At 40.2% G+C, this 25317-nt stretch overlaps 1 protein-coding gene across 1 annotated transcript in view; it reads right to left on the bottom strand.

The window, feature by feature from the left end:
* Window positions 1–25317, bottom strand: part of FBP2 (fructose-bisphosphatase 2) — a 71374-nt gene that overhangs the window by 20663 nt on the left and 25394 nt on the right. Inside the window, exons 4-5 of the mRNA XM_001367598.4 lie at window positions 20173–20313; window positions 13962–14099 (exon numbers count right to left, since the gene is read on the bottom strand). Coding sequence (XP_001367635.1) covers window positions 13962–14099; window positions 20173–20313 — 279 coding nt within the window. The remainder of the gene's footprint in view (window positions 1–13961; window positions 14100–20172; window positions 20314–25317) is intronic.

Below are 25317 nucleotides of genomic sequence, written 5' to 3'. Positions count from 1 at the left end.
GGGAGAGAGAGAGAGAAGAAAAAGAAAGAGAGAGAGAGAGAAAGAAAGAGAGAGAGAGAGAAAGAAAGAAAGAAAGAAAGAAAGAAAGAAAGAAAGAAAGAAAGAAAGAAAGAAAGAAAGAAAGAAAGAAAGAAAGAAAGAAAGAAAGAAAGAAAGAAAGAAAGAAAGAAAGAAAGAAAGAAAGGAAGGAAGGAAGGAAGGAAGGAAGGAAGGAAGGAAGGAAGGAAGGAAGGAAGGAAGGAAGGAAGGAAGAAAAGAAAGAGTTTCTACTAAGACTAAGATTTAACAAATATTATTTGGAAAAGGTGCTCTCATGGGCAGATATCTTATACTTCTTATCATTCACTTGCCACTTGGCTGGACTTCTTAGGATTTCATGTTCCAGGAAGCTTTTCATCCTGCAAGACCACATTAATCCCAAACTCACTTCCCATAGGTAGCCTCTGCCCTGCTGGGTTCCCTCTGATTGGACGGCATAGCATAGAGCTCTTCCCCAAACTTCCTCTCAAAGATTGTGCCCCGGACAATCCTGAAAGATTTATGACCAGGAATGCTATCTGCCTCCATAGAAAGAACTTTTGAAGTCAGATAGATGCAGATCAAAGCAAAGTATCTTCCATATCAGTGTATTTGCAGTTTTATTTGGGGGTTTGGGTTATTGTATGAGTGTGCTCTTACAACAATGACCAGTATGGAAGAAGATTTTACATGATAATAAAATACACTTTTTAAAAAAGATTGTGCCTAAGTCAGTCATCTCTTCATTTCCCTCCTGACTGGACTTCTTGGGATCTCTCCATCATGCCCCTGCATCAGATTCCTTTCCCTTATTTTTCAGCTTTCTATTGTATTTTATCTTTCCTCATTAAATCATAAGCTTCCTTTGAGAGAAAGAACAATGATTTTTCACATTGTATCCCCAGCCATTAGCACATAGTAGGCACTTTGTAAATGTTTATTGACTAACTGAATTTACAGGAATTTTAGAGTCCCATTCCAACTCTGTCATTTTAGAGATCAGGAACTTGAGGCTTCATAAGGATAAACATAATAGATAATGAACAAAACTGAGATTTGAACCCAGGACTTGTGACCCCAAATCCCACGCTCTTTGCACTCCACCACACTATCTCCACTGTCTCATTTAGCAGACTGCATGATTGTAGGCACCTAATCTTTTTCCAACACAAAACTCCCACTGGCACAAAGATCAATATTTTGGCAATAGTGTTTGTCACTGGACCAAAGGCCAGATCCAGCTAAGTGGTCATGTGATGAATGAGGGGAGGACTGATCTTTACTAAGTACAGGCCACACAATCTGGTTTTCAAATTAATGATTGTTTTTAGCTTGGCCATGTGAATAATTCTTATCAGGGCTGGAAATTAAGCAAGAATTGAGAATTCTCCAAACTCCTGAACAAGCACTCTCTGCCTACAGTATATCTTCTAAGAAACAAAAAGGAAAATTACATAAACAAAGCTATGAGCATTTTTTTTTCTTAGCATTAGAGGGCTAGAACTGATCTTTTGGTCCAAAGTTATCATTTAATAGATGGAGAAACTGAGCCTTAGAGGAAGAAAGTGACTTGGACAAAGCCACATAGCAAGGGACAGAGATTCTTGCCTTCTCGGACAGTAGGGATGGGGGAAATGAGGGGAGTAGAGAAAAGGAGAGAACTTGGAACTGAAAATACAAAATTGAATTAAAAAAAAAAAGGAAGCGACAGAACCTCCAGGTCTCTGGCCTCCAAATGGAGGAGAATCTAAGAGATATCAGGATCGAGGCAAACAGAATTTTTAATATGACACAAAACATTCATATTACCTTTTTTGTGATCATAAGTCAATTCCAGGAGGAGCCATCTCAATTCAATTCAATGAAAGTTCCACGGTGGCAGTCTTCTTTAGACAGCTTCTTATCATTCAAGGTCATTCATTTGAGCTGATAACAGGAAGCTCTTGGGAAGGAGAAATTCCTCACCTCTACCTCTAGGTCTCTTTAGGGCTTAACTCATGTATTTCTTGCTACAAGGGGCTTTTCCTCATTCCGCTAGTTGATAATATTCCAGCTCTCATGATTTTGCATTTATTTGGTTTCTGCTTATCTATATCTATAAAGGTCTGTGAGGCTAGGAAATACTTAATTTTTATCTTTCCATTCTTTCCACTCATCACAAAACACAATGATCACTTTAGGATGTTTTTACCTCTGATCTAGACTTCTGTAACAGCCCTCTGAACTTCCAGTCTCTTCCCTCTAGCAAAATAATTTTCCTACAACACAATAGCATTTGTTATATACCAGGAATGTCCTTACCACTTAATATTATCTCATCTTACCCTGGGAGATATGTACTAAAGCCTATCTGACCATATTGCTGTTGAGTTGTTGTCAGTCATGTTTAACTCTTTTTCAGGACACCATTGGGACTTTTTTGGCAAACATATTGGTTAGTCATTTCCTTCTTTAGTTCATTTGACAGATGAGGAAACTGAGGCAAATAGGATGAAGTGACTTGTCCAGGGTCACTCAGCTAGTAAGTGTTTAATTTTCTTATTTTTGATCTGATAACTTAGAAATAGAACTTCTAAAGTAGCTAGAAAAACCAAGTCTTTAATCAGGAAAGAGCTATGTCCAATATTTGGTCCTTTACTCAGAGCCCAGCGCCAAAACTTTTGCAGGGTATATACACTGGGACTAGCTGAGGACTCCAAAGAGCCATTAAAACAGGAAGCTTAAATACCTCTCTAGGTGAAACCTGGGGCCTGAGGATGAGAGGGATAGTTGATTGGCTTTACAATGGTAACAAAGGAAAATGAGGAGTCCCAGACAGGAATAACAGTGAGAGGCTGATGGACACAAAGAGGAAGGATCCAACCAAGGGCTGGGCCACCTTGGTAAAGGACTTTGGCTGAAGGGGAGAAACCATTGGGACAAAAGAGAGACCTAATACCTGATGGGATTAGCCATCCCCACCTAAACTCCTTTAAGGTCTATTTTTAGTCTATGACTTCTGAAGTTGGACTTTCCCCTCCGGGAGAGACTCTCAGGTGACAAGGTCAAACTTGGGGCTCTTCACCTTCAAGCTAACTAAACTGGGGGTCATTGAATCTACTGGGCTACAAGTTTGGGAGCTTCTAGATTCCATGTTGACAGATCTCATCCATGAAAACTCCATTTTAAAATGGTGTGATTTTTCATTTTTATTATTTTACTATTAATAATTAAAGCACATATCTATTGAGCTTTAAAGTTTTCACAGTGATTCACAGCTCTTTTGAGTCTCATGACACAATCCTGTGAGATAAGCACTCTCATTATTATTATTATTCGTATGTGGCAGAATGGGAAAGTTAAGTTTAGACAGGTTTGGTGATGATCTCAAGACCATCTTCCGCTCTCTGGGGTCTGAAATTCTTGTTATCCTCCACAGGCACACAGAATGTGAACCTAGAATCTAAGCAGGCATTTTCATTGGCTTTTTGTTATTATTATGAAAATTCCTATATTATGTAATTCCCATCATCTAGCCTTCTCTTGGCCAAAAATGCCTTTAATCACTGTCAACATGGAATCGAGACGTCCCCAGACTTGTAGCTTGGAGGGATTGGGTGATCCTCAGTTTATTTAGTTTGGAGGTAGAAACCCAGGTTTGTCACATGAGAATTCCTCCCTGAGGGAAAGTCCTACTCTGGGATCTCAGGCTAACAATAGACTTTAAAATGGTCAGTATCTCTTTTGTCCCAATGGTTTCTCCCCTTCAGCCAAAGTCCTTTACCTAGGTGGTCCAGCATTGGGTCTTTCCCCTTTGTGTCCATTGTAAAGCATCAGCCCCTCACTGTTACTCCTTTCTGGAACTTCTCATTTTCCTTTCTTACCATTGTAAAGTCAATCAACTGTCCCTCTCACCCTCAGCCCTCATGTTTCACCTAGAGAGGTATTTAAGCTTCCCAACTTTTATGGCTGCCAGGGCTCAGTGGCCAGAGTGGCCAGAGTTCAATCCTCAGACTGTGCAGTCATGTGGCACGCAGCTTTGGGGTGAGGCCTACTATTTCATTGAACCCCTTTTCCCTTGATTAAAGAGTGATTTTTAACTATGGAATAGTTCTGTGTTTTTTCCCACCAAGAATGTGCTGTTCTTCATTATATAAAGATACTTGTGATGGACTGGATATCATGCACAGCTACATTCTCTAGTAACTGCTGACTAAAGGAACGAGCTCACACAACATGTTTATTTACATGTAAGAAACGGCTCCTTACGTCCCAAATCCCTTTGTTGCCATAACCTTAATGTAACATTGACTTGGATCTGAGAAAGAAGGAACAGAGAGAACGTCGCTAAAGACAGAATCTTGGGCAAGAAAGTAAAGAGCTTTAGGATCATGGGGGGTGCTTTTTTTTTTCATCATTGCTCTACATTTAAAGGGTGTTGTTGCTTAGTTGTGTTTGACTCTTTGTAACCCCATTTGGAGTTTTCCTAGGCAAAGATACTGGAAAGGTTTGCGATTTCCTTCCCCAGATGAGGAAACGGAAACAAGCTGGGTAAAGCGATTTGCTCTGGGTCACATAGCTACTAAGTATCTGAATTGGAACCCAGGTTCTCTATACTTTGACTCCAGAACAGAAAGACAGAAGAGAACAGTAAATTAGAGATGTTTGAAAATGAGATTTTGATTTCTCAACTGATAAGGAAATAAATAAGAGAATAAAATAAGGAAATAAAATAAGAGAAGATGTAATGCACTTAACATGGGTTGGTAAGTCTTGCAAATCTTATCAATGAATGAAAAGAAGGAAGGGAAAAATTGTCTATAAAATTACCACAATGGAGGGAAAATAGTCATAAAGAAACCTAAAAGTTCCCAGGAAAGAAAATGCTATTAAGGAGTCTGTATTAACATCCTGAAAATTTTTTTTAATAGAAAAACCAAGAGCCAGGATGATAGAGTAGGAAGGAGAGTGATCTCTACCCCAACCCCAAACAAACAAGCAAAACCAAAAAAACCTCCAAATAGATCAAGAAAATAGACCAGACCAAATCCTAATGAGGAAATTCCCAGGAAAAGGCACAATGGGTCCATTTACCAAGCTCATATCTTTATGGAGAGACAGTATAGCCTGTGGAAATTGGGATGGGTATAATAAAAATGACCATCCTACCCAAACTCATTTATCTATTTAGTGCCATACCCATTGAACTCCCAAAAAATTTCTTTACTGATTTAGAAAAAACTATAACAAAGTTCATTTGGAATAACAAAAGATCAAGGATATCCAGGGAAATCATGAAAAAAAAAACACAAATGATGAGGGCCTTGCAGTCCCAGACCTTAAACTATATTACAAAGCAGCGGTCATCAAAACAATTTGGTACTGGCTAAGAGACAGAAAGGAGGATCAGTGGAATAGACTGGGGGAAAGCGACCTCAGCCAGACAGTATATGACAAACTCAAAGACCCCAGCTTTTGAGACAAAAATCCACTATTCGATAAAAACTGCTGGGAAAATTGGAAGACAGTGTGGGAGAGATTAGGAATAGATCAACACCTCACACCCTACACCAAGATAAATTCAAAATGGGTGAAAGACCTAAACATAAAGAAGGAAACCATAAGTAAATTGGGTAAACACAGAATAGTATATACATGTCAGACCTTTGGGAGGGGAAAGACTTTACAACCAAGCAAGACATAGAAAGAATCACAAATGTAAAATAAATAATTTTGACTACATCAAATTAAAAAGCTTTTGTACAAACAAAACCAATGTAACTAAAATCAGAAGGAAAACAACAAATTGGGAAGAAATCTTCATAAAATCCTCTGACAAAGGTTTAATTACTCAAATTTATAAAGAGCTACATCAATTGTACAAAAATCCAAGCCATTCTCCAATTGATAAATGGGCAAGGGACATGGATAGGCAGTTTTCAGATAAAGAAATCAAAACTATTAATAAGCACATGAAGAAGTGTTCTAAATCTCTTATAATTAGAGAGATGCAAATCAAAACAACTCTGAGGTATCACCTCACACCTAGCAGATTGGCTAACATGATAGCAAAGGAAAGTAATGAATGCTGGAGGGGATGTGGCAAAGTAGGGACATTAATTCATTGCTGGTGGAGTTGTGAACTGATCCAACCATTCTGGAGGGCAATTTGGAACTATGGCCAAAGGGCGATAAAACAATGTTTACCCTTTGATCCAGCCATAGCACTGCTGGGTCTATACCCCAAAGAGATAATAATGAAAAAGACATGTACAAGAATATTCATAGCTGCGCTCTTTGTGGTGGCCAAAAATTGGAAAACGAGGGGATGCCCTTCCATTGGGGAATGGCTGAACAAATTGTGGTATATGTTGGTGATGGAATACTATTGTGCAAAAAGGAATAATAAAGTGGAGGAATTCCATGGAGACTGGAACAACCTCCAGGAAGTGATGCAGAACGAGAGGAGCAGAACCAGGAGAACATTGTACACAGAGACTAATACACTGCGGTATAATCAAACGTAATGGACTTCTCCATTAGTAGCAGTGTAATGTCCCTGAACAATATGCAGGGATCTAGGAGAAAAAACACTATTCATAAGCAGAGGACAAACTGTGGGAGTAGAAACACTGAGTAAAAGCAACTGCCTGACTACAGCGGTTGAGGGGACATGACAGAGGAGAGACTCTAAACGATCACTCTAATGCAAATACTAACAACGTGGCAATGGGTTCGAATCAAGAACACATGTGATACCCAGTGGAATCACATGTCAGCTATTGGGGGGTGGGGGAGGAGGAAAAGAAAATGATCTTTTGTCTTTAATGAATAATGCTTGGAAATGATCAAATAAAATATTATAAAATTAAAAAAAAAGAAATCGAAGCTGAAAAAAAAGAAAAAAAAGAAATTGGGATGGGGTCTGTCCATGGTAGAAGCACATTTCAGAGGAATTCCAGATCCCAGGAACTGAAAAAGAACTGAAGCTGTGCCCTAGGGCAAGAAGAGCCATGCTGGAGCATCTTGACCATGTTCAAGATGCATGAACAAGGTATCCATAGTGAACTCTGGTACTCAATACTCAGTTCCATGTCATAGATCCAAGATGAACTAGAAACAGAATCTGTGCCCTGGAGTAGTATTTCAACTTCTAGCCTAGTTTGAAGCCTGTAGGGGAGTAGGCAACATTTGAATCTCATTCTTATCTGAACTCATCAAAGGGGGAACATACACACACATTTGTGAAATCAGTTTCACTCAACAGGGAAATGGGTGGAAAAGGGGAGATCATGTGAGCAGAGCATAAGAGGAAATGTAGATTAAGGGAATGTCTACAATGAAATAAAATAAACTCTAAGATTATAGAAAAATATCTGGGACTCTTTGCAAACATTTTTTGGCAAAAATTTAGAAATTGAAGGCGCATCATTAATTGGAGAGTGAAAAATAGAAGGGTGGGAAGAGACCCTGATAGGGTTTATTGATTGTTTGTTTGGAGGTATAACAGGTGGTTGGGCCAGACTTAGCCTTCAGGTCATAGTTTACTGTCAGTCCATGTTCTGGCCTCACAAGACCTTTGTGAATTCTTCCTGTCAAGCAGTGACAGTGTCTAGGCAGCTAGATTGCACAGTGGCTGGAGTTCTGGCCCTAGAATCAGGAAGAAGGACAAGAGAGTTCTAGACCAGAAGTCAGGAGAAGGAAATGGCAAACAACACCAATATCTTTGCCAAGAAAATTCCAAATGGGGTCAGGAAGAGTGGGACACTATTGAAAATGGAAAGAGGAAAAAACCAAATCAGCTTGGAGGAAGTCTCTAGGGAGAATGTCTCAGGGCCATGCAGCTTAATAGTTTTGTGAATAAAGGCATTGGTGCTTAGAAATCTGCATATGAAAATGTTTATCAAATAATGCATATGATATTTATGAAATTTGTATAAAAATTGGATTGTTGTTCAATTATTTCAGTCATATTTTGATCTTGGCAATTCCATTTGGAGTTTCCTTTGGCAAAGATACTAGAGTGATTCGCCATTTCCTTCTCCAGCTCATTTGGCAGATAAGGAAAGTGAGGCAAAAAGGGTGAAGTGCCTAGTCCAGGGTCCACATCTAGGAAGTGTCTGAGGCCAAATCTGAACTCAGGAAGAGTTTTCCTGAATCCAGGTCTAGTGCTCCATTCAAGGCACCACCTACCTGCTCGATATACTGTTTACCAGTTAGAAGTCATGAAGTTCTTGGCAGGTCAGAACCTGGATTGACTACAAACTAGGATCTGAGGGCCAAGTCTGGTCCACACACCTGTTTTTGTAGGGCAAGAACAGTATTTACATTTTTAAACACATAAGATCTTGTAAAAACCACTCATTACCAATTTACCCCACAAAAACAAGCAGAGCACTGGGAGCTTTAGTTTGTCAACAGGCTAGAACACTCTGCCTAACCTAATTACATATACTCAGAGATATTTTGGTAAATGTTTAACAATAGCATCTTCAGGGGGGAAAATATACACAGGACACATTTCTAAGTTTAAGGTGCATTAGGAACATTTTCTCCATCATCTTCTTCTATCTAGACAACCAACAACAGAATAAACCAAGTCCCAATATGTTGCCTTTGCTGATTTCTGAGATATAGATGCTTACACTGAAAATTTAACAATGAACTCTCCTGAGCCTGTCAGAAGAGGATCCAGCACATCACTGGACAGAAACTAATAGGGACAAATATAAGACCTTATTTTTAAATTTTAAAAATCAAATTCACAGGTTGAAATGGGGATGCTATGATTAGACAAGAATTTGTGTAAAAAACATTTGGGATTTCAGTGGACTGAAAGCTCACTGGGAGTCTTGATGGAATAATGGATGGAATGATGGAATAAATGTGCTAATGTGATGTTAGGCTACTTTAAGGGAGGCCTGGGGTCTGGGATTGGGAGAGGCTGTGGGATTGACATTATTGCTCTGCCTAGGACAGACCATATTTGAAGTCTTGTATTAAATTTTGAGGTAGCTAAGTGGTACAGTGGCTAGAATGCCAGGCCTCAAATCAGGAAGACTCAGCTTCATGAATTCAAATCTGGCTTCAGACTTTTACTAGCTGTGTGATTCTGGGCAAATCCCTTAATCCTGTTTGCCTCAGTTTCCTCATCTGTAAAATTAGCTGGAGAAGGAAATACTCCATTATCATTGCCAAGAAAACCCCAAATGGGGCCACAAAGAGTCAGACACAACTAAACAGCAACAACAACAAATTAAATTCTAGGTGTCATTTTAGGAAGAACCTTATGCTGGGCACAGAAATCCCAACTCCTACTCCCAAGCCCATTAGTCTGATTTTTCCTCAAAAAGTTTCAAGAGTGGAACACTGGAATCATAGGTCACATGAGGACACATATTGTACAACATTATCCAACAGAATTACATAGAATAGATCCTCTGCATTCTGTGTATTCAGACCCTAAAGGTGATACCAGCAAATACTTCTGGGCTAGATGCCCAACGCCCTCACTTATTATCTTTGATTGTTTTATCTCATCCTGGACAATGGCCACATGATCTAGATCTGTATGCTCTGATTGCTGTCCCATCTAAACACTAGGTCCTTCCCCATTCTCTTTGGAAGAACTTGGTCCTCAGCTAACTAACTTGCATCATCAGTCAAGGGTCAAAGCAATGCCTAAAGAGAACTGTCTCTGGTCCTGAAAGATCCAGGCTTTGTAGGGGGCCTCCCTTGGTGCTTCCAAAGTGATAAGTTGGTCAGGAAAAGATTAGCCTTTGGATTTAGCCACTCACCCCTGTCAAGGTAGAGGACATTTTGGCACCTTTTCCCATTCTTTGAGGTAGGTAGGTGGTACAATAAATACACTTTGGGGCCTGGAATCAGAAAGAACTGAGTCCACATCTAGCCTCAGGCATTTATTGATTTTGCAACCCTAGGCAAGACACTAATCTGCTGTTTGTCTCAGTTGCCTCATTGGTAAAATGGAGACAATAGCAGCTACCTCCCAGGGTTATTATGAAGAACAAATGAGATAATATTTATAAAATGTTTTTATTTTGAAGGTATTATTAAAATATCATTATTATTATTTCCCAAGCTTGAACCCAAATTTGACTTTCTTTTCATCTAGTTTTTCTGAGGTCCTCCCTCATATTGGCCATCTATTACCAATTGCCAAATTATGCATACAAAATGTGGGCAAGGGTTCCATGGAAACAGATTCTTCAATATTTCTATCTTGTCTTCTAGTCATTGGGGAGCAGTACTCCTCTATGGAGAGGATATGGTTGTGATAAATTGTCTTTATAACCATTTTTTGTTATCTTTACCTTCCTTCTTAGAATCATATTGTGTATTGGTTCCAAGGCAGAAGACCAATAAGGGTTAGGCAATGGAAGTTAAGTGACTTGCCTAGGATCACACAGCTAGGAAATATCTAAGGGCAGATTTGAATCCAAAATATCCTGCATCTGGGTCTGGCTTTCTATCCATTGAGCTACCTAGCTTTATAACTATTCTTTGGAGATCGTTTGTAGATTGATGGACAAATTGATCTCTCAGTTATCTGGTGTGGGGTGACTTTGCACCTATCCAATTTCTTGTCTTTTCCTAGGATAACAGTATTTTGTAACTGAACTCCTTTCCCTGGCTACTGTTCTTGACAGAGAGCTTCAGTATCAAAAATCATAAAGTTGCTTCCAATGTTGGTTGGCTATGGCCACCTCATGATTCTTGTTCACCTGTGACCACAACACAACAAATAAAAGAGGCGAGGGCGAGGGCAAAACCCAGGTTTAGCGTTGTCTTAATTGCCATGACAACATGGAGTTTGGAGAGAGAGGCCATGAACCAGAAAGAGCAGCAGCCACAATAGTGTGAGGGAGTAGGGGCTGCTCCAGAAATTCCTTCCAGGAAGTCCATCTATCCTTCCCCCTCCTTGCCAGGGACAGCTCCAGCCAGATGGGAGAGAGAACCTAAGAGGGTAGACATTCCCTTTTGTGGTCCCCTGTGTCCTTTCTGAGGCTTCCTAGTTTTTAATTCTTTTACATTTTATTTCCCATCATGAACTCTATGAGCTTGCTGTTCCTCACACACACCCCTCCATTTCCCATCTCTGTATCTTTGCACTGGCTGTCCTCCATGCCTGAAATATTCTCCTTCTTCACCTCTGCCTTTTAACTTCCTCTGGATTCTTTCAACACTCCATTCAAATAATACCTTCTGCTGGAAAGATTTCCCAAGTGGGGGGCAGCTGGGTGGCTCAGTCAACTGAGAGCCAGACCCAGAGATGGGAGGTCTTGGGTTGAAATCTTGCCTTGGACACTTCCTAGCTGTGTGACCCTGGGCAAGTCACTTAACCCCTATTGCCCAGCCCTTACTGATCTGCCTTGGAAGCAATAAATAGTATTGATTCTAAGAGTCTTAAAGTCTGCAGTCCTGGGTTCAAATTTGACCTCAGACACTTTTTAGCTATGTGACTCTGAGCACATCACTTGACCCTATTTGCCTAACCCTCCCCACTCTTCTGTCTTAGAAGCTATCCTAAGACAGAAGTTAAAGGTTTTTTTTTTAAAAAAAAGGAAGCATTTCCCAATCCTCTCTGAGATCTATCTGCCTTCCCTATATGTACCCCACTTACAGCTAGGTCTCCTTAGTGGGAATTCTGTAAAGTGGCCTGGTTATACGTATTAAATTTTATAGTATGTAAAATAATGATTATATAAAATTTTATAATTGGTTCCAGATATATGGAAATATGCAGTGTGAAACTGAATAATGAGTTAGTAATAATAATCAGGATCTTGCTGGATTTAGATGTTATCTCTTCCATTTGGATTGGAACTCCTTAAAGTCAGGGATTCGTTTTATCTTTCTTTATATCCGAATTTAGCATGGTGACTGGCACAGAGCAAGCATTTAATAAATGTTTGTTAACTGACTGCTTAATGAGAAACTGAGATATAGGAAGGTTAACTTGTCCACAGCCACACAGGTAATAAGTATTGCTTTTACAGTTGTACCAGAAGCCTCAAATACTTTAGCACTTAGCACAGTGTCTGACACAAAGTAGACACTTATTAGTTGACTGATCGACTCCCCAAAATTAGATATCCAGGATCAATTCCCAAAATGTAAGCCATGTATCAAATTCTGATCTCTGACATGAAGAATCTGGTCCAATGTCAGGAAACTATCTTCTTTTTTAAAAATCCTTATCTTCGGTCTTAGAAATGATACTAAGTATTGGTTCTAAGGTAGAAGGGAGGTAAGGGCTAGATCATTGGGGCTAAGTTGGCATGGGCCTTGTACCCCTAGAAACTCAGGCAAACTATGATCAGGGAAATTCCTTTGCTCCTTTACACCCTTTGACTCCCAACCCAAAACATCAGACCTGGAAAGGATTATCCTCCTTTGATTGTCCCACTGATTTGAGATGGACAAGGAGACACACCTTCTCCATTTGTCCTCCAAATCATGAGAATCACCCCCATGCCTCCAGGGAAACCTCCTCCCCAACCCCTTGCCCCAGAGTCAGGTCCTCACTGCAGTAAAAGAATATAAAACTCCCACAGTTGAGGCATTCTCATGATGACTTCCTGTCCTCCTGAGGAGCAGCTCTTCCACCCATGCTGTTCCACCTAAGAGGCAGGCTTCCACCTATGCTGCCCCCTGGTCAGATTCAACATTACTTTCCAAATTAATAAATTTCTCTTTATTTTTAAGCCAAGTTTTGGAGTCTTGCATTCTTGTAAACAGTATCCTTCCCAAACCCCAGGGGTTCACACTCAAAACCCCACAACCAAGTGATTTGCCCTGGGTCACACAGCTAGGAAGTATCTGGGGCCTTACTCTCACAGCCTTGACATGACAACAAAAGTCTATACTGGGTATCTTATCTCTAATGGTCTGCTTGAGAAACTTCCTCTGGCCACCACTCTATCTTACGCATTGGCCCCAAACCTTGTTGGTGTGTACATACCTTCTCCAATTTTTTAATATAAATTAAATAAAAAATTTTTTTCAGTTACAGGTAGAAACAATTTTTGACAATGTTTTTATGACATTTTCCAAGATTCAGATTCTCTCCCTCTCTTCCTATCCTTCTCCCTCTCCCCAGAAAATTAAATGGTCTGATATAGGCTACATTGGTGCTTTTATGCGATACATACCTCCATATTCCCCATGTCATAATTGAAGACACATATCACCCATATAATAAAAAAAACTCATGAAAGAAATAAAGTAAATGATGGCATATTTTGATCTGCAGGCAGATTTAATAGTTCCTTCTTTGCTGTAGATAGTGTTATTATTATTTTTTGTCATGCATCCTTCCAAGTAGATATATTTCAAGATATTTTTTAAACTATCATAACCCCCTCTCACCACCTGTTCTTATCTTCTCACTACCTAGGACAGTGATGGTGAACCTTTTACAGACTGAATGCCCAAATTGCAACCCACATGCCAAATGTGAGCTGTCCCCTTACCCCAGACAGGGGAGTGTGCAAAAACTGAAAAGTGCAAACCGATTGCAAACCTTTCCATCCTTTATCACAGGAGGGAAGATTCACTCCCATTGGGCTGCTGGGCAGAGGGGCAGGTCATGTGAGAAATGTCCTCAGGTATATGTGGAGAGGGAGAGGGGAGCATCCCCCTCTAGCACACTTGGCACTCATGGCATAGGTTTGTCAACATAGACCTAGGTCCTTCTCTTCATTGAAAAGCTAATAAGATGGACATTAGCACGTGCATTTTAATTAGAACAAATTTCTTCTTGTTTAAGAAGGCATCACTATCACAACAAAGGTGATGTACCCAACAGACAGAATATACAGGGATGCTGAATTTCACTCATCTAAACAGATCTCTAACCAAGGTTCTACTAGCCCTCACTCCAAAAATAAAATAAAATAAAATAAAACTGACCTCCAGTTGTCATGCGAGGCCTTCCTTACCTCAGGAAATTTCTTTTTCTGCACATATTCCGTTGTGGCAGGATCAAAGTACTTGGCATAGCCTTCATTGAGACTGTAGATCTTCCCTTTCTTTTTAATTTTGACATCTTTATCCACCAGGATAAACTCACCAAGAGCCTACAAGGAAAAGAGACACACTAAGAAACAGAATCCAATAAAAGTCAGAAAATGGATCTTTATTATAGTAGATCTAAACCTGGCCTCAATGGACAAGTTTTCGGGGGGGGGTGGGGTCTATGAACTTGGAAAATAATATCATTATTCTCACTAAACTCTAACTGAAATTCAGCCCTTCCTTCCATTATGAATTTTTATTTTATTTTATTTTTAACCCTTACCTTCTGTCTTAGAATTAATAATGTGTCTTGGTACCAAGGCAGAAGAGAGGTTAGGGAGTCAAGTGACTTAGTCAGGGTTATCCAACTAGGAAATGTCTGAGATCAGATTTGAACCCAAGATCTCCCATCTCTAGGCCTAGTTCTCAATCCATTGTGCCACCTAGCTACCCTAACCTATCATGGTTTTTTAAATATAATTCTGAGAAGAGGTCCATAAGCTTCATCAGCTTGTTTGGTCTGGTTCTGGTTCAGATTCCAAGGAGGAAACACACACAGTAATGCAATACACAAGAGGTACTTTATTCAAGCTATAGCTTGGGCCTCCACAAGAAGCAGAAGACCCTGAGCTTTACCTGGGTCTGGCTTATATAGAGGAGCTAGGGGTGGGGGTCGCCAGAAGCGAAGACACATCAATCTTAGTCCCAGATGCTTCCTTTTAACGTATGGTCTGGCCGGTGACCTAGGTCAGGTCTTAAGATAACATATCCTTATGGAAGTACATAAATAAGGATATGTCAGTTTTAGTTCTTGGGGAAAGGAGCCCATTAGGGTATCATCTGGAGGGCAAGTTCCCATAATAACATTATGTTTCTTCAAGCCTTCCAAAGGGGTCCATGACAAATAAAAAAAAAGTTAAGAGCTCTAATAGAAGGTCCCAGGAACATGATTTGGTTCTAGATTTCTAGAATAGGTCTAGATTTGGTTCTATGATTTCTCTCTAGTTCTCTAGATTTGCCAACTGTCTATTTTAGGCATAAGATAGTTAATGGCAGAGTCACTCTCTACCTGGCAGTGTCTACCTGCAGCCAGTATATTAAATAGTTTACTAAGTTAAAAAAGATACCAAGTCATATGTCTTCCCCTCCCATTCACATGTCCATGAATTGCATGTCCCATAAATAGTTTATATATTGACTCTGGTTACTCAGGATAAGAAAGGAGTTGTTTAAGTTTGTCCTTCTGCCACTTTGAAGGTTTCTGGCAGAATTTTAACAGTAATGTAAGGAGAGAGGATGTTCAGGACTATTTTTCCTCACAAGAAGGCCTGACTTGATTAAAAACATATGTAGCACTTGGGTAGTTACACATTTGAGTTTCCAAATTTTCTTCTGAGGAGAAGAACAGTGTCATTGAGGAGAAGGAACACTAGGTTCAATAGGGACTTGGATCTGAGTCTCTGACTCTACCACTCATTAACTCTGTGCCCTCAGGCAAATAAATCACAACCTCTCTGAGCCTTGTTAATAAAATATAGATAATTATATCTGTACTATGTCACAAGGTAGTGAGGAAAGGGATACAGATGCTAAATGATGCCAGAGTACCTAGGGCAAAGCTCAGTATCTCAATGGAGTAAGGTAGGATGTCATAGCAAAATTCAGAATTATAAATCTTTTGGAAAATCACAAATGCCTATTTTGAGTTAACATACCTTTTGATTGAATCAACAAAAGCTTGAACTAGGTGGAGGAGCTTAAAAACCACTTAGAGAATTCACACTCTTAGAAAGTCAATCAATCAGGAAACCTTTTGATGAGAAATTGACCTTCACAGGCCTTTGATAAGAATTGACACCTTCAGAGGATGAGAGGTGTGAATCTCACAGACACTGATTGCCCTCTGGGCAGTGCTAGACAACTTGGAAACTGTGATTGACCCTTGTGAAAGGGGGAAGGGACAAAAAGCCACTATATATGACCCTGAATTTCTGGGGCTAGGCAAGTCAGCTTTGAGAAGGAGTTGAACTTCAAGAAGGGTGTCAGCTTAAGGAAGGTCAGCTCAAGGAAGAAAGCCTCAGGAATCACCTTCAGTTCTCATCTTGACTTTGAGCAATAATACTTTGAATCGGCAACAACCATTATTATTTATAATCTTCATATATTTTAGTCAAACCATTAAAATTTAATTCTTAAAGAACCTATAATAGAGATAATAGCTATTAGGTTTTCCAGGCTTATATCTTGTGACAAGGAAATCACTTTTAAAAGACTGATATATATTAATTTAAGATCGGCAAGGAATTCAGCTATGTAATTCCTAAATGAAAACTCAAGTCAGCCGTCAACCTTTTATAGAGTTTAATTACAGACAGGAGGAAGAAAGGAATTAGAGATAGAGAGATAGAGGTAGAGAGAAAGGGGAGAGAAAGGAATAGGGCTTAAATACCCCTTCTGTTTAGGCTGGGCCAAAAGGCCCAAGCCCTTAGATAGCTGGGGCAAAGAAAAGAGATCAGTCCCTATTAATCATGGGACCAAAATGGAGAAACAGTCTCAGAGGCCCCCACCTTCAGCTTCCTTCAGAGCAAGCTTCTCAGAGCACCTCTCCAACCACTCAGAGCCAAAACTCTCCAACCACCCCCCACCCCCAGTCCTCAGACCCCTCTATCTTTAAGGAAACCATCCAAGTTCCCTCCCCTCAGTTCTCACATCTACCAATCACTGTCCATCAATTTCCCTGTGCCAATGGTGGCTCTAGCTTAACCCAGGACCGCCCAGAGGTCTGTGGCTTTGCACATGTCTGTTGGAGGTCATATTCTCAAATAATTAAATTTTGATCTATGCTGCAGCCCTTCCTAAATCCTGTTAGGACTGAGTGGGGTGGAGATTGTAGTTTCAAGACCTGGTTCTGTCATTCCAAGTATCTCTATTGTATCAATTCTAAAATCAATCATGACTCAAAGAAATTCCTGTTCTGTGCTTAAGCATAGGTCAAAGCCCTTTCCATTGTTCAGCAAAAGGTTTCTGTCCTAAAGTAATCTTAAGAAGGGAGGAGAAGGAACCTCCCATGCCAATGGGGTTCACATTCCAATACACTATCAGTAAGAAATTTTCCAAGTATGAAATTTCCCAATGGTGAAATTTCCAACATTTATAAGTCTAAGAAATTTTAAGGTTTACAATCTAGATCTTGACACTAGATTTTTTGGCATTTTTCTCAAATCTTCCTAAAAAGGTTGTTTCAGTTGAAGACAAAATTAGAAGAGCAAAAATGTGGAAGCTCAAAATATCCTGGCTGTAAATGGAAATTGGTTGTGTTTTCTTCCTGTTACTTCATCATCTTGACTTCTGAATCCACTCCATGCATTTTCACTAATTATCCCCCAGACCTGAGAGACTCTTCATTCCTTACCTCGGCCCCTTGGACTCTCTGGCTTCCTTCAAGATTCATCTAAAGTCCTATCTTCTTCTTTATATATATATATATATATATATATATATATATATATATATATATATATATATATAAACCCTCACCTTCTGTCTTGGAGTCAACACTGTGTATTGGCTCCAAGGCAGAAGAGTGGTAACGGCTAGGCAATGGGGGTCAAGTGACTTGCCCAGGGTCACACAGCTGGGAAGTTTCTGAGGTCAGATTTGAACCTAGGACCTCCCGTCTCTAGGCCTGGCTCTCAATCCACTGAGCTACCCAGCTGCCCCCTAAAGTCCTATCTTCTACCAGAAATCTTTCCCAATCTCTCTTAATGCTAGTGTTTTCTCCCTAAGATTATCTCCAAATTATCCTCTCTGTATCTTGTTTATAGATAGTGTTTTTCAAGTTTACTCTCTCATTTAACTATGAGTACCTTGCAGGGACTGGCTTTTATTCCCCTTCTTTGTACATCCAGTGCTTAGCTTTATACTCCCTTTTCAGGGCTCATTATCCATCTTTGGTGTCCACCTGGCACTCAACTCTCACCTGTGGTTCCAAGAAGCTGTAGCATGCACAGCAGCTCCATCTCAATAGTAAACCATCTGAGCAAGTGTGCTAAACCAGCTTGAGAGTAACTAAAGGGCCACAAACCTGTTGGTGAGTTAGGGTGGGTTTCTACCCCACGCATGTAAAGTCTACCCTGATGGAATGGGCAGATGGGAACAATTTGTTCCAACAGACATGAAGGCAGCTGAAGCAGGCACTATGAGGTGTTTAGAGCCTGGTCAGACATAGAAAAATTCAAGGTCACCCACTGCATCCTGGACCATCACCAGCCATCCTTACTTTTGTCCTGCCACTGGACCTGGATGATTCTAAAAGAGTGAAGCTGATGACTTCCTGCAGCTCTGCCTAGCTTAAATCCAATTCATGCACAAGTAAAGACATCATCCCATGATGTCATTGCTCCTTTTTGAAAATGAAGGACAAACAACAACAGCTTAGCACAGTGCCTGACACATAGTAAATGCTTAATAAGCAATTAGTTGCTAAGTTTTGTTGAAGCTGCCTTTTCAATACCTCTCACATCTGTTCTTTCTGTTCCCAACACAACCACCCTGATTCAAGACTTCACCAACTTTTACCTAGACTACTGCAAACACTTCCTAATTGGATCCCCCAAATCTTGTCTTACTCCTCTTTACTATAATCTTCATAGAGCTGCCAAATTGATATTCCTGGAGCACAAGACTGGCTATATTACTCCATATTTCAAGAAGCTTCAGTGGCTCCCCATTGCCTTAGATATAAAATACAGTCTCCTTGTTTTTGCTGCTCAGTCTTGTCCAACTCTTTTATTTTATCTAGTTATAGGATCTCTCCAGAAGTATCCTTCTCCACCCTCCACATATCATAAAAGGTACCATCCAGAAAACCAATTATGTCTTCATGTTTGTATACAACTCTTGATGACTCCATATGTCACAGGTTTTTCTATACTCCACTATCTCTTGAAGTCTGCCCAAGTTCCTTTCTTGCTTTCATGACACCTTCTATCCATCTCATCCTCTGCTATTCCCTTCTTTTTCCTTCCATCTTTCCCAACATCAGGGTCTTTTGCACTGAGTTCTCTCTTCTCATTACGTGGCCAAACTAAGCTTCAGCTTCAGTATTTGTCCTTCCAATGAGAAGGCAGGGTTAATTTCTTTAAGTATTGACTGGATGTCTCTTACTTAGCATTTAACGCAAGTTCACAACTTGACTCCAGCCTTTCTTTCCAAAGTGAACCCATTTTACATACACTTAAGTTTCAGGGGCTTTCTAAACATAACACTCCACTTGCCAACCTTTGCACAAGTTGTTCCTCATATATGAAATGTTCTTTTTGCTTCCTCCTCTCAGACACTGGAACTCCCTCCACGGTTCATCGCAAGTGCCACATCCCATTAGAGACTTTTTCCAATTTCTTCATTCGTTGGTACTACTAAAAATCGCTTTGTATTTGTTTTCTAGATCTTTGGTATTGACTTGCTTATGAATGAATGTATCATTTGCCTCATGTAAGCTCCTTGAGAGGAGGGATTGTTTCATATTTTTCCTTTATATCTCCAGAGCAAGGAAAATGTTCACAGAATCTTGTACCACACCCGTCTTGGAGTAAATATTCAATAAAGTTTATTGAATTGAACCCCTGAGACAAAGGCTGAATCTGAGATCTGAATGTGGGTAAAGTTTACCCTACAATAATTCAAGATTTCTCTCCTGCTGAAAGTGTGGCTGAAATGGAGGTGAGCATATTGAGAAACATAAGCATACTGTCACAGAGAAGGCTGAACAGGATGACAAATTTACAGGCATCTCCTAGGAGACAAAACAAGCCCACCACTCTTGGGAGCTGAAGCTGAGCAGGGAAACTATAGGCACTGGTGGAGGAGTTCCTATTTAGGCAAGACTCAGTAGGAAGAGAGTAGAGGATAAGCCATTACCTCTGGAGTCAGAAATCACCAAGACAGACAGTCTGAGGAAAGAGCATGGTGGACGAATAAGGCCTGTCATAATCATAACCATAACTTAAAGAGGAAACAACCTTAACAAGGTGCTTTCAGCACCCTCTAAGTTACTTACCCTAGTACAGTTGCCCCACCCTAGTTATAACCCCAATCTGCACACAAAAAGTGTGTTAGACATGGCGAAAATGATACCGGGTCCAGCATGAAGAGGTCCACTCCTTGTCCAGTAGAAAGAGCTACCAGGGTAGCACTGCCATAGAGAGCATAGCCAGCAGCCACAATATTGCATCCTGGCTGAAGGGCATCCTTTTCTGAAGGCTCATCATCTGTGGTCTGGGCAAGAGAAGAGAATAATACATAGATTATGTTTTATTTTTGAGCAAATAAACAACCCTTCCTGAAGTAAGTCTGTTAGCTTAGAATCTCAGTAGCCAATAAATTGCAATTTTCAGAAATTCAGATGCATCTTGAGATGACTCAAGTTCTATTATTTATTAACATACATCTGTAGCTGAGTCCTTTCCCAGAAAGCTCTAGGGCAGTGACAGCTCTAGGGTGAGAGACCCCAAGGTTAGAGTACCGAGCCCTGCCCCCACCACCTCACCCCTTGCCCTGCCCCTTACCACAGACAGGGGAGAGAGGAAGCACTCCCATTTAGACTGCTGGGTGGAAGGGCTGATAAAGTGAAAAAATGTTCTCAATACAGGTGAAGAGGGGGAGGGAAGTGGCCTGAGAGCTCTGCTTCTCTCCAGCTCTGCCACCTGTGAGCCACTCACCTTCTCCCCTGTGTGCTCCTATTGGGCTGCTGGGCATAAGGGTAGGTGATATATGAAAAAATGTCACCAAGCACAGTGGAGAGGGGGAAAGGAGAAGCTCTGCCCAAGTCCTTCTGCTTTTCTAATAAGGAACTGGGGGGAGGGGGGCAGCTCAATGTGTCCACAGAGAGTGCTCTGCATGCCATCTTTGGCACCTGGGATATAGGTTTGCCATCACTATCCTAGGGAGTTTGATACCATCAAACCATACGTTCTCTACCCCTTTGAGATCATTCTCTTCTCTTCATTCTTTTAGCAACTCAAGTGCTATATTTTTGAATATCTCTTGAAGGGAAACTTTTTTTGGGATAGCAGCATTTGAAGTCTTGAAGATAAAGGGTCATGGAAAAAGAGAGGAGAGTGTGGAGCTACCAAAAGAGCCTGAGAAGCCTTTAAATCAGAGTGCTCAAACAGGATTGCAAAAATACTATCCTCAACCAGATTAAAATGTAAGTGGGAAATAATTAACAAAATTAAAATCAGGTAGAATACAGATAATATTAACATGTGAGTTAGTGGTGTTAAACTCAAATAGAAGTAGATAAAGATACCTACAGGTCACACACTAACTTTTAAAATGTGATATATTTCCTAAGTTTTATTGCATTTAAAGAATTATTTTTTAAACCTTTACCTTCCATTTTAGAATCAATACCATGTATTGGTTCCAAGGAAGAAGAGCAATAAGGGCTAGGCTTAAGTGACTTGCCCAGAGTCACAAAGCTAGGAAGTGTCTGAGGCTAAATTTGAACCTATGACTTCCTATCTCCAGACCTACAGCTCTATCCACTGAGCCACTTAGCTGCCCCTGTTTTATTGCATTTTTTTTTGCTTATTTTGTCAAATATTTTCCAATTACATTTTGATTTGGTTCAGGCTGGAAGTGTTGTTGACTGTAAGCTACTACATTGGACCACATGCCTTTGACAACTCTGTTCTGAGTCAAATTGCAGCTAACAGGTTACATTATTTAGCATTCATTGGCCCTGTTTTAATTGAGTTTGGCACCATGACTTTAAGAGACAATAGGAAGAGTGATTTAGTATTGAGATAGCTTTCCTAGGTTCTCTCTCTCTCTCTCTCTCTCTCTCTCTCTCTCTCTCTCTCTCTCTCTCTCTCTCTCTCTCTCTCTTCCCCCCTTCAGGGGACCCTATTAGAATATTATCCACCTTTCTTAATTTTTAAAAAACCCTTACAGATACATCTTAAGATGACTCCAGTCTTATTATTTATTAACAGACATTTACAGCTGACTCATTTCCCAGAAAGCTCTAGGGAGTCATCCCATCAAACCATAAGTTCCTTATACCTTTGAGATAAGTTTTTCCTCTTCTTTCTGTTGCAATAGTCTTCTGCTTCCATGATTTTCCCATTTACAGCCCCTTCCTTGGCCCCTTCCTATCTTTCTAATCTTCTTATGCCTTCCTTCCTTCTAGGTACTTTGAGATCCAGTAAAACTACCCTTCTTACTCTTCCTCACACATGACACCCCAATTTCCAATGGAACATCATACCTCTCCTTCCTTATTTCTACTTCCTAGATTACTTCAAGTCTCAGTTAAAGGTCCATTTTATTTTCCCAGTCCTTCCCCCTCCTCCTTATTTTAAGTGCATTCCTTCTAGTCTACTCCCAATTTATCCTGTCTCTGTCTTATTTATACATAGATGTTTGCATCTAATCTTTCCCATTAGTGTGAGCTCCTTGAGAACAGGGACTGAATTTTTGTTTGGTTGTTTTGTTTTGTTCCCCTTTTTTGTATTGCCAGTGCTTATTAGAGTACCTGGCAGTATGATATCCACTTACCTTTCCAGTGTTATTTTATCCCCTTTTCATATTTTCCACTCTAATCAGACTGGCTTATTAGCTATTTCTCATTCACAACATATTATTTCTCACTTCTTCATTTTTCCACAATGGCCCTTGTGTCTGGAATACATCACATCCTTACCTTTGTCTCATAAAGTCCTTAATTTTCTTCAAAGTGTTGTTTAGTATGAGGAGATGTCCCTCAATTGAGGAATAGCTGAACAAATTATGGTATCTGATGGTGATGGAATACTATTGTGCTATAAGGATTGATGATCTGCTTGATTTACATATGAACTAGAAAGACCTCCATAAACTGATACAAAGTGAAATGAGAAAAACCAGGTGTGGAAAGGAAAACTAGAGCAAGTTCTGGACTTTCTGCCACTGAGTTGAAACAAATAGCAGTAGGAGCATTAGAGAGAAGATATTGACAAGACTGACAGTTGGTGGGGGAAGGGGCAACTGGGAGTGGCAGTTGGTCTTGTGACATAGTCTCTTCCTGGCCCTGGAACTGGAAGGAGCCACTCTCCCTGTTTCTGGAGAGAAGTGCCTCTATTCCTGAATTTCCCAACTGTGTGCTCTACCTGGATGCCTCTGATTGTGTTCATCAGACAGAAGGACTTAAGGGAAGCAGTTTGTACTGTAAGGCCGGTCTTTAGGGGCATCAGCCCAAAGAGACAGACCCAACCAGCTCTTAAGGTCAGAACTTTTCTTCCTCTTGCTGTCTGCTGCTAAAGACTTTGAACTTAAGAAAGCTAGCATTAGCATAGACAGGAATAAAAGAAACCCTCCACCAGCCTGTGAGGCTTGGCCTCGGCTCAAAAGCTGAGAGGGACTCAAAATCAATCTAGGGAAATACCTATTCCCTCTTCCATGATACCTCCCCAATCCAAACTTCTTATTAAAATTTATCTTTATTTAAATATCACAGTCAGATAAGAGGACTAACATTTCAGGGGACATAGAGGGAGCTTAACCTCAGGAAAGCCAGTCAACTATAAATAGTCTTTATTGGACCCTGGCTGGGTGACCATGGTCTGGGGGAAGGCTTGGCCCTCAGGAGGGTCCATGCTTACCTGCTCTGGGGTATCTGCAACATCATTCTATAGAGAAGACATCCCCTCAGGCTATCATAAGTGACCCATTTCTCAGGAACCCCATTTTTCAAAAATAGCCTCTTGGCAGGGTGAATCTCTCTCCTTTTACTTCACTGATAGCCATATTCCCTCTCTCCCTTCAACTCCTCCATTCCCTGTTATTAAACCTTCAGTATCCCCTGTTCTTCAATCCCACCCATTTTCGCCTTATATGTTACAGTTTTGTTTTGTTTTTTTTTTTGTTTTTTTTTCCACCTGTTTGTGTGCCCCTTTTTATTTAGTGGAAATACCTCAGTAAAAGTACATAGCATCAAATTTCAGATTCCCTCTCCTAACTCTGTGCACCTTAATTCATCCCGCTGGAAGCCCCACTATCCCATAAATTAGATGCACACCTTTTTTTAGGGCATAGTATAATTGGATTAAGAAGAAAAATGCTCCAGCATATGTGGGAATGAATGAAATCAAGCCATTTACACTATCTTCAGCCACTGAAAACTTTCATAGATGATAAGCAGAAAATAAATATAATCTGGAATCTTGACAAAAAATAAGTTGTAAACCTTATAAAAGAAATGTCCAATCAAGGCTAGATAACCTGTGGCAAGTACTAGTTTCTTTGCTGTCTTGTATCTTGAAAAACCCTTTTGCAAAGGAAAAAAATGTTTTTAAGTTTGGCCCTTTAAGAGTCACCTCATTCCTTCAGAAGGAGTGGTTTATTTTGGCTGTGGTGCTGCTAGGCAGATTAGTTGCACTCAACACTGCTCTCAAAATGGCTGCTTTCCAAGATCACACAGGCTTTTGAAATGTATGTAGGCCCAATCTCTCTGAAACTTCTCTAACACTTCCAACTGCCTTCTTTTTCCCAAATTCTTGACAAAATAGGCTGGAAAACCTAGCTGGCTCTGCCAAAAACTGTAATATATATATATATATATATATATACATATATATATATATATATATATATATATATATAGTGATTATATATAGAGGATTGGTTTTTGAGTCCCTCTCAGCCAAGCAGCACAGGCTGGTAGAGGATTTCTTTTTATTCCTGACTATACTAATGCTAGCTTTCTTAAGTTCAAAGTCTTTAGCAGCAGATAGCAAGAGGAAGAAAAGTTCTGACCTTAAGAGCTGGTTGTGCCTGTCTTTTTGGGCTGACGCCCCTAAAGACCGGCCTTACAGTCCAAACTGCTTCCCTTAAGTCCTTCTGTTTGATGAACCCAATCACAGGTATCCAGGTAGAGCACACAGTTGGGAAATTCAGGAATAGAGGCACTTCTATCCAGACAGGAAGAGAGGCTCTTTCCAGTTTCAGGGCCAGGAAGAGACTATGTCACAAGCCCAACTGCCACTCCCAATTGCCCCTTTCCCCACCAACTGTCAGTCTCGTCAATATCTTCTCTCTAATATTCCAACTGTTGTTTGTTTCAACTCAGTGGCAGAAAGTCCAGAACTTGCTCTAGTTTTTCTTTCCACACAGGAGAACATTGTACATAGTAATCAACTGGGAAATACTTAGATACTCTCAGCAATACAAGAATCCAGGACAATTATGAAGGAATTATGAGAAAGAATACTTTTCACTTCTAGAGAAAGAACTGTGGGA

Source organism: Monodelphis domestica, chromosome 7 (assembly GCF_027887165.1).
Source record: "Monodelphis domestica isolate mMonDom1 chromosome 7, mMonDom1.pri, whole genome shotgun sequence".
NCBI lineage: Eukaryota > Metazoa > Chordata > Mammalia > Didelphimorphia > Didelphidae > Monodelphis > Monodelphis domestica.
Note: the sequence above shows the minus strand (reverse complement) of the source record. Positions and strands in the feature narration are given on the sequence as shown.